At 35.9% G+C, this 10,680-nt stretch overlaps 1 protein-coding gene across 1 annotated transcript in view; it reads left to right on the forward strand.

Annotated features, from left to right (window-relative positions):
* Lrriq1 (leucine rich repeats and IQ motif containing 1) overlaps positions 1-8,200 on the forward strand; it is a 164,479-nt gene extending 156,279 nt beyond the window's left edge. Inside the window, 1 exon segment of the mRNA XM_059245811.1 lies at positions 7,884-8,200. Within this exon segment, the coding sequence (XP_059101794.1) occupies positions 7,884-8,036 (153 nt within the window). The 3' untranslated portion in view covers positions 8,037-8,200.
* The last annotated feature ends 2,480 nt before the right edge of the window (positions 8,201-10,680 follow it).

The raw sequence follows: 10,680 nt of genomic DNA on the forward strand, positions 1-10,680 counted from the left end.
GGTATTATAATTGTTCAAGAATTGCTAGGTAACCATACTGTTAAGATATTATGTGTAAGTTCTCTGTTGTTTCTAGGACACACCACCATAGAGAAGACATCCTGTTCCTCTGCTGTTATAATCTTTCTTTTTTATATATAATTTAAAAAAAAATATTTTCTTTCCTTTTACTTATCAACCCTTGTTCCCCCTCTCTCCTCTTCTCCTGCTCTCCCCACCTACTCCCATCCCACCCTCACCCCCTCCTCATAGAGAGTAAGGCCTCCCTTGAGTAGTCAACACAGGCTGTTATACCATGATGGGGCCAGACCTGGCCCCTCCCTCCTGCATCAAGGCTGACTAAGGCATTGCATATTAGGGAATGGGATCTAAAAAGCCAGTTTGTATATGATTTTCCCTGAGGCTTAGGTATAGTAGTTATACTGTAGATGGCATCCATTCAGGCTGAGCACACCATGATCGCTGAATTATGATCAGTTGTGATTTTTCTGTAATGGTCTGTTTGCTGCAAAGTGAAGGTTTTGTCTTGTTTGTCTTGATTCAGTGTGGGAACCACACTTGTCTGTGGGTATAAGGATAAGTTTTAGATTATAGTTAGGGATTATGCTAATGTAGTAAAGTAATAGTAGTACTATATGATCCATGATCTTACTTGTCCCAAGAAGTTCACTAGGTTTCCAGTACCAGATATGATTTTCCTCCTGTTGAATGTGCCTTAAGTCTAATTGGACAGCTCTTGGTTACCACCACGTTGTGAATGCCACTCTTAAACCTGTAGGGATATCTTGGCATGCTGGTCATGTTGTGGGTCATGCTGACAGAGAAGAGGGAAACCTCACAGAACGCCCAACCCTAAGCAAATACAGACAACTAATGACTACTGGTAGAGGGAGGATCAATCTTTCCCAGCGTTGATCCCACTAATAGTTTTTCCAATAATAACTGATAAGCCCTAAAATCAAATACACACAATCAACATTAACAAACTCAGCAGGCTGTATTTATATATTTACATGTAAATGTATCCAACAATATAATAATGTCATATAGGTAACAATAAAAAAGATCAATTTGAAATTTTAAATTTTGCAAAAAAGACCATCAATTTGAAGAGGGAATAATGAAGGGTTGTATCGGAGTGGTTGTAAAGAGAAAAGTGTAGAGGAGGATATGGTGTAATTATATTTTAATTATTTTTTAATTAAAGAAGTTTAATGAAGAAAATTTAGGAACGTACGTGCAATAGATGAGCTACTGCACATTTTTTCCCAAAGAAATGAACATTCATTAAAAAAATAGTACAAAGATGGCTGAATATGACCAAAATAGGTTCTCAAAATTTAAAATTCTCAAAGAGCAAGTGTCCTTGGGGTGTATGCCCAAGAGTGGTATAGTTGTGTCTTGAGGAAGACTTAGGATGCCCCTCAGCTGAAGAATGGATAAAAAAAAAAATGTGGTCCATTTACACAATGGAGTATTACTCAGCTGCCAAAAACAATGACATCATGAAATTTTCAGGCAAATGGATGAAACTAGAAAAAATCTTCCTGAGTGAGGTAATCCGGACCCAGAAAGACAAACATGGTATGTACTCACTCATGAGTGGATACTATGTGTAAAGCAAAGAATAACCAGACTACAACCCACAGCTCTAGAGAAGCTAGGTAACAAGGAGGATCCTAAGAGGGATGCATGGATCTCCCTGGGAAGGGGAAATAGATGAGATCTCCTGAGTAAACTGAGGGTGGGGAGAGGGGGTAGAGAGAGAAAGGGGATGAGAACATGAGGAAATAGGATGATCATGATTGACATGGGGAAGGGACCGAGGGTGAAAGCAATGGAAGAGATACCTTGATAGAGAGAACCATTATGGGGATAGAGAGAAACCTGGTGCTAGGGAAATTCCCAGGAATCCACAAGGATTTTGAGGGAGAGGGAGAGGGTGTCTGAACTAGCCTTTCCCTGTAATCAGATTGGTGAATACCCCTCCCCCTCTCCCTCCCCCTCCCCTTCTCTCTGTCATCAGCCTTTATCCAGTAACTGATGTAAGCAGATGCAGAGATCCGCAGCCAAGCACCAGGCCAAGCTCTGAAAGTCCAGTCGAAGAAAGGGAGGAGGGATTATATGAGTACGGGTGGGTCAAGATCATGGTGGGAAAATCTACAGACAGAACCAAGCTCCTGGGAACTCACGAACTCTGGACCCACAGCTGTGGAGGCTACATGGGACCAAACTATGCCCTCTGCATGTGGAAGACAGTTGTGTAGCTTGGTCTGTTTGAGGGGCCCATGGCAGTGGAATCAGGATCTATCCCTGGTGCATGAGCTGGCGTTTTGGAGCTCATTTCCTATGGTGTGATGCCTTGTTCAGCCTTGTTGCAGTCGGGAGGGGCTTGGTTCTGCCTCAACTGAATGTACCAGGCTTTGTTATGGGAGGTCTTCCCCTTTTGGTAGAGTAGATGGGGTGTGGAGGGATTAACAGGAGGAGGGATGGGAGGGGGAACTGGTTGGTATGTAAAATGAAAAAAATTAAATAAATTTAAAAAAGAATACCAAAAAATACAAAATAAAATAAAATTCTCAACGAATTTTAAAACATATTCATTTTAAATACAGCACATTTTTGTAGTAGTTTTGTGCATAATAGCTGCAAAATTTAACACAACCAAAGTCCACTCAGTGTGTGAAAATATAACAGTGGACACAGGTTAAATAGATGTAAAATGAAGTGATTGCATGGCAACAAGCAAGGAAACATTAACATGCACACACAACACCATGTTAAAGAGTCTACCTCAGACTGTTGTGTAGTATAACACTCTACGATCTCACTCATATAACATACTGAACATCACAGTGCTAAATAGAGACCATATCAACAGTTGCTCATTAGCCTGAGGGTGACCAAGAGTAAAGGGTGTTCTTTGGAACAATGAAACAGTTTATTCACTTGATTGTAATGGAAGTTATAATGATATAAACATATAATGAAGAGTAATAGAACTACAACCCAAACAAGTATTACTTGTAAGATCTACTCAAGACATAACAGGGAATGTAGCTAGGAGTTTCGCATCCCACATGCCAATTTCATGGCTTGTAAGAGGCAAAGGTAATTCTATTTTTGTCATAAACAAATTAATGGGCAAACTAGGTGTAGATTACCAAGGATATGTTTGGTATTGTTTTGAGCAACTTCCTAGCAAGTTCTAACTGAAAACTTTAAAAACATGAATCTTGAACATTGAATTTTATTTAAAGTCTATGTATTTCATTGCATGTAAATTATATAGAGAGCTATCTAAAACATGTAAAGTAACTTACCCACTGCCATCTAAGATGGTTTCCTACTAATGCTGCATTATTAATAAGAAAAGGAATCTCTGCAATGATTATCACCTACTATGAAAAAGAGTATCTTCATAATTCAGCTCTGCATAAGTAAAAGTGACATTTTTAAGTAAAATTGATGGAATATTTGAATTATATATAATGATTTTGCAAAATCTGCAGATTATTGAAACACTTAAAAGGAGTAGAATAAGTTTAGACCTTACAGATACAATATACAGTGAAAAAAACAACTTAGAGGAAATGGTTGAAATTCATATTAGTTGAGAAAATAGTAGATAACAGGGACACTTACTGAGAAGAATATCATCATTTTAATTGATTTTGTTATGTGAACCTCATATAGTATAGTTCTCTATATAATTTACATGCAATGAAATACATAGACTTTAAATAAAATTCAATGTTCAAGATTCATGTTTTTAAAGTTTTCAATTAGAACTTGCAAAGAAGTTGCACAAAACAATACCAAACATTTCCTTGGTTACTCAAACCTAGATAGCATAGATCCTTTTCCTGATCTGACTTCTTCTTACAAGTTACAGATATAGTATATGAAATATGTACTAAACCATTCTTGTGTAGTGCATACTGCTTATGCATATAATCAACCTTTATTTTTATAAATAGAACTATGCTCTGAAACAGTGATAAAAATTACATTAGCCAATAGATCTAAAGTCTTTTATTATCACTGTCAATTATTATGTACTGTACAAAATTATATTGCTATGGTTTTATTTGATTGGCTGTGTGGGCAGTTTTTTTATACTAGCATTACAATGGTTATGATGTTGTTAGACAGCATGAATTTTCACCTCCATTATAACCTTAGAGACTAATATTGAGTGTGAAATACATTGTTAAATCCAGGTAATAAGCAGACAGGTATTTGTTTTTGAAGTATGATACTAAGGGACTAGAACATGGCTCAGTGTTTAAGATCATGCAGAGGATCTGGGTTCAATTCCCAGAACCCACCTAGAGTCTCACCCTGTCTGTAGCTTCAGTTCCAGGGGAACCAACACCCTCTTCTGCCTCATCCTATGTCAGCATGCAAGCAATACACAGACATAAATGCAGGCAAAACATACGCATTGAAAAATACATAAAAAAATTTTGAAGTATAATATTATTGTGCCTTCACTTAAGAAGTACAATGCATGTAAATGTTTCTTTACATCATATTGATTAGACAATTATCCCTGTCCCTTACTAAATACTGTAAAACTTTACTGTTGATTATGTTGTGTCAGTTGTAGGTAGATCTGACTCTAAATATTTATATAGTTCTATTTCAAATTTGCATCCTTTTGGTGAGATGCAGGGGGGCTTCAGAACTGCACATGTGGACTGGAAAAGAAAGTAGCCCCAGGTGGATCTCTGGGAGTCCAATTAACGAGAATGAGGAGGGTTTATATGAGCGAGAATTGTTGAGACCAAGGTCGGATAAAGCACAGAGACAAATAGCCAAACAAACGGAAACACATGAAATATGAACCAATGGCTGAGGGGTCACCAACTGGATCAGGCCCTCTGAGTGGGTGAGACAGTTGATTGGCCTGATCTGTTTGGGAGGCATCCAGGCAGTGGGACCGGGTCCTGTGCTCACTGCATGAGTCGGCTGTTTGAAACCTGGGGCCTATGCAGGGTCCCTTGGCTCGGCCTGGGAGGAGGGGACTGGACCTACCTGGACTGAGTCCACCAGGTTGATCTCAGTCTGTGGGGAAGGCTTTGCCCTGGAGGAGGTGGGAATGGGGGGCGGGCTGGGGGGAAGGTGAGGGGGGGGAGGGGGGAGAACAAGGGAATCTGTGGCTGATATGTAGAACTGAATTGTATTGCAAAATAAAAATTTAAAAAAAAAAGAAAAGAAAAAACAAAAAAAAAAAAAAAGAAAGTGCCCAGAAAACAAAACTTAAAAAAATTCTTTTCAGAGTTACTCTTTAGTAAACAATTGGTATTGAACTCCATTTAGAATATTCTTACCTGAATTGAGACAGGTTATTCCATCATTTAACATGATGTTTAACATATCTCCATAACATAAATATTCCATTTGTGGTTAGTTATATTTTTTTAAAACAGTTATCCTTTTGTATTCACTGGACTCATATTGATTGACTTAAAATATAAGAATGAGATATGTCGGAAAATACCCTGTGTGGCAAACCTTTAAACACTCCCTTCTTACTGTCTTCTATGCAATGCACTAGAACATCGACCCACGTAGATTTTATATTGTGTTAGTTGTTAGTAGTAATGGATAGATGATTTAAGCTGTAGCGATGGATTCTCTAAGTTACATGTAAACACTGCATCATTTGACATATATGACTACTCATCCTCAGTAGTCACCACAGTCCTGGAGCCCATGGAGTCAAAGAAAATACTGAATAAGTTTTTTTTTTTTCATGTTCAGTCTGTTTTTCAGTCACTATGGAAAATACATGAAAAAAAAACTTGATGAAGGAAAGATTCTTTTGCCTCACTTTTACAGAGGCTTAAGTCCATAGTCACTAGAGTCTGTGTTTCTGGAACTATGGTAATAGCAGCTGAAAGACAGAGAGACACAGGAAGGATCCCAGGATAAGATATAGTGACATACTTATTTTAACTCGGCCCTACCTCCAATTTTTGCACCATCTCCCAATTATAGGAATAGATTTTTAGTCTCTCAATAGATTAATCTAAAGATTCTGTGAGGCCTCATGATCCAATCACTGCAGACTGGATCTACCAGCTCAGACCAAACCTTCAGAATATAAGCCTTTTGGGGAGATACTTCATATCCCAATGATAACAAGCATACAGCAGGAAAGACATACTTTTCTTTTACAGTTTTTCTGTTAGCTGATAGACTAGTACTAAAACCAATGTGTCAGATATAGAATTTAAACATTAATAATCCATGAGCTATACCAGACTCACCGACAGTCGTGGTTTGAGCCTGTGTGTAAAATTCTAGTTTTCTGTAGAAGGCTGCCAGGATCCCACCATTTTGTCTTCCCATGAAGTAAAACAAAAATGTTTACACATTTAAATTTAAGCTGTTAGATGACACTTATGTGAAGTCATATGTTCCTGTTGAATTGCACTTTAAAATTTGATTTTCTGTTTCATGGTTTGAATTTCAGATATGGCCCACAGGTTTGTTTACGGAAGGCTTGAAAAGTTTGCTCATTAATTCATAGGTCAATAGTTTTTGGGGACTATTCCATAGTGTACACAAATTTTAAATGTGTTATACAACATAAATATGCACAAATTTTGTAACTTTAAAATTATGTTTATTTGAGAAAAAACACACAAATATTTTCATTCATTTGTGAGTGAGAATGAGAAGATGAGAAAAGAAAGGAAATGAAAATGGCAAACCAGATTTGGTGTATGCTTGTAATTTTACCACTACAGAGTTGCAGGGCAGCCAGGAAAGAGCAGAGTTCAAAGAAGAAAGGGGAGGGAGAGGAGGAGGAGAAAGAGGGATAAAGGAGGAGGAAAGGGAGACAGAGGAAGATGGAGAAGTGTAAGAAGGGAGAGGAGGGGGAGGGAAGTGGAGGAGATGGAAAATGAGGGAGGGGAGGAGGTGGTGGTATGGTTCCTTGAGTCTGTGTAACTCGTTACACAGAGATAGCTTTTAACCACAGTCGTGGTTTCTTGTCTTTATTTCACTGTGTTTAAATTTTCCTCCCATCAAACATTTAGGACAATACTCTCTCATAGGAATCCAATTATGCAGTGGTTTGGGTAGATCCCATCCACTTAGACGCTGTTTTGTTTTTTATAACAGCATATTCCCCACTTAACAGCTCAGTCTTGATAAATTCCTAATGATACAAGACATTCTGTAGGAGAACATCCTATAGGTAACAAGCAATTCTTTTGATGCTAAGTATCACTATAAGATAGTAATAAGAGTACAACTATAATTTCAGATGACTGAATAATCCTTTGGGTGCATAAAATATTCCTTGAAATTACTATATATTTAACATTACCTCAAAATTAGACCATTTAAAGTGCAATATTTTACACTGACAATGGTTATAATAAAAGAGTAGATATAGTCTGTGATGCAGTGATACACTAATATGGAAAATTCATGTCAAGGATTGTTGATAGAAAATAATGCTATACCTGGTATAAATACAAATACTGTAAAAGTAATATAATATGACATCTCTAATGTTTAATTATGTATTAAATAATATACTTGGTCAGTAAGTGAGGTTAAGCTGTTTGTAATTTCACCCACTGCTTCTAAGATTGATTTTCATGAAAATTACTGTACTAAAATGTTTTCTTTTGTTGTACAGACTCAAATAGCGAACCTCAATTTGAAAATCGGCTCTTATTTGCAAAAAATGCTTTGACATAGTGCATTTGTTCTGGCTGGGCAGCAATAAAGGATTGTGGTATCATTTGAAGGAGGTTGTTTGACAGAGCCTGTTTGTTTATTTGGGGTAATGTGAGCTGCATTCAGAAAATGCCATATTTTGTTTCATGATTGTATACATTCTCTCCCGTTGCTCCCAGGCAAGACTTGTAAGCAGAGAAGACACGGATTTAGACCTTTTTTCCATGACCAGTGGAAGTGCTTTGTCTGTGAACAGAGAAAAAAAAAGCCAGGCACGCAGATACTCATCGGGATCCTCAAGTAAGCTATGGTTTCCTTCAGAATTAATTTAGGAATCGCAGATGAATTGACCAAAGCTAATGCCAGCATGCATTCTTTCACAGATAGGAGCTAGGGTGCCCGCCACCAGTGCTACCCACAAACGTGCCTTTGCCCTCTCTCCTTCCTTTACATGTCTTCTTTGATATGAACCAAATTAAATTATTTCTAAAACTCACGGCATCAGTACTTCTTTAATTAGATTATGTAAATCAAGGCTCCTCACTCATCCACTCTCTTGATCATGTTGGATACTTTGATCTTTTTTTTTTTTCTAAAGATGTTAAGGATAACCTTTAAAAGTTGAATTTGTATATTAAACCAGAGCATTTGGGCCTTGGTCATTATTAAATGGTTTGAAGAAAGTTATGTCTTAAAGAAAACATTTTCAAATGTAGCAGAATTTTACATGATAAAGTATTAGATGAACGTGATTTTAAAAAGTACTTTAATTTGAAAGATGTCATTTTGGTTATGTTTGTCACAGATGACTTTATAGTCACGCCTACCAAATATGTTTATTATCTCTCAATTTTAATTTAGGAATGGTTTACAGATATAAAAAATTATATGAACAAAAATATATAGCAGGTTTAAACTCTCAAAAAAGTAAACATAAAAAATATGCATCTTGAGGTGTTTTATATTAATAAATCCTGTTTTTCTAAGTTTTCATTTAATTTGTATCATAGACCATTTGAAATGATCTGTAATATGTAAAAATTGTTTCACTTCATATTATATTTGTTAATTTTCCAAAACACAAGTGAAATTCAAGTCTACACATAAATTCATATAGCATTATCCTTATTTGTTTTGAAAGCTTCAATACTCTTTGATCTTATATTTATACAAAATTCATATTCTATTGAATGTGAAAAAATCAATAATACAGTTAGCGCTTTCCAGATAAAAACAAACCTGAAAATGTTTCTGGAGCCCTTACTTTTCGTCCAGATACTTGGGCTTCAGTAGATTATAAGAACTGAAATCCCTTTACGCATGCAACTTAACTGTGATAAATGTTGGTTTACTTTTATAATAATTACTTTAATATCTCTAATTTGCACATATTCCTAGGTTTATAAGATTTTACAGTTCTGGCATTTTTATTACTTTACAGAATCTGGTTATTTTCTCTGTATGATTTAACAATATTTTATGTTTACTGATATAAAGAAAAACTCATATAAATTTCTGGGTTCTTGCTAGAATATGCTGGTTACATAGATTTCAGCTGTGGCATACATATATATGAATCATTCAGTCCATGTTATGCATTGGAATCAATTTCAATCACTATAGGTAAAAAATGAACAATATAAAATGAAATACAAAAGCACAATAATGTTTTCTCATTGTATCAGAACTTTTCTTCAGGACTTGTGTTTAGTTTATTGGTAGAGAGCTTGCTTAGCAAGCACAGCCTAAGTCTGATCCCCAGCACTGAAAAAAAAAATAAAAAGGAAGAAATAAATAACACTAACAAGAAACTTTGTTGATCATATGCCATCAGATAGTTAAAACTTAAATTGCTCAATAAATCAGCAACTATGCTGTAACATACAGCTTTGTGTTTCATATGCATGACATTGAACCATAGGTTATAGAATATATAAGATCATTAAATAAAATTCATGAATTCCTTTCAATTATAATCCTTTAGATTATTTCTACTTCCCTTGTATTATTTAAAATTTTTTAATGATGTGGTATAAATGTGTTGTGAACATACCTGAGTACCCCTACTTTCTTTTATCCTTCCCAATGCCTGCAGACTCCCTCCTCAACCTAATACCATCTGTAACACAATAAAATAATACTATTCCCACAGAATGAAATTCCAATTAGTTGATGATAGATGACTGCACTGAAAACACTAACAGTCTTTAAATAAGCTTAGCAAGTGAAATTTTAAAATAAGTCATTTTGGAAAAGGATTATATTAAATATCCAAATGATTGAGTAAAACACTTAGTCATTGTAATTATTCATCTACTGCTACATCCGTACAATATAATTGTAAACACTGTGAGCGCTGACGTCAAACATAACCTAGTCCCTCCAAAAGGGACTATAGTACTACTTTTCTGTAGAATTGCCGTTAGAGTCAAATAGAATGCATTTAGAATAATAACAGGTCAAAATAAGTGATGAGTAAGTGTTTTTATAATCACAACCTAGGCATGGCAGCTGATATCTCAAGTGCAAAGGTAAATAGGCTAATTGGTTCTTCATGTATAAGGACTTTACTCTTAGTAACTTGACCAAAAATAATTGGTTTAGTCTTTTAGTCTGTAGAGATCCTTTAACCTTCAAAGATTTTACACACTGCACTTTCATGGCCCTGGGCCAACTGCTTATAGCTTTGAAAGCTCTTTTTCCTTGAGCTTTCTCTCCCTCTCAAAACTTGTCACCCTGTTAAAGCTAAAGCATTTCTTTTTACTTTGAAAGCCAAATCTAGAGAGCAGTTTATGAGCCACAGCTGTGAAATTCTCTGGGAGCCTTTGGATTCTTCTAAATACTATCCTCCACTGTCTCCATAGTAGTGTAACATGTCTCCTCCATAATTAGATAGATACTGGCTTATTATCTCAGGTCTACTATCAGAGACAAGTCATATGACTGTGGATAAATTAACTTCTAAGAGTAAGTTTA

The sequence above is a fragment of the Peromyscus eremicus genome, chromosome 18 (genome assembly GCF_949786415.1).
Source record: "Peromyscus eremicus chromosome 18, PerEre_H2_v1, whole genome shotgun sequence".
Classification (NCBI taxonomy): domain Eukaryota; kingdom Metazoa; phylum Chordata; class Mammalia; order Rodentia; family Cricetidae; genus Peromyscus; species Peromyscus eremicus.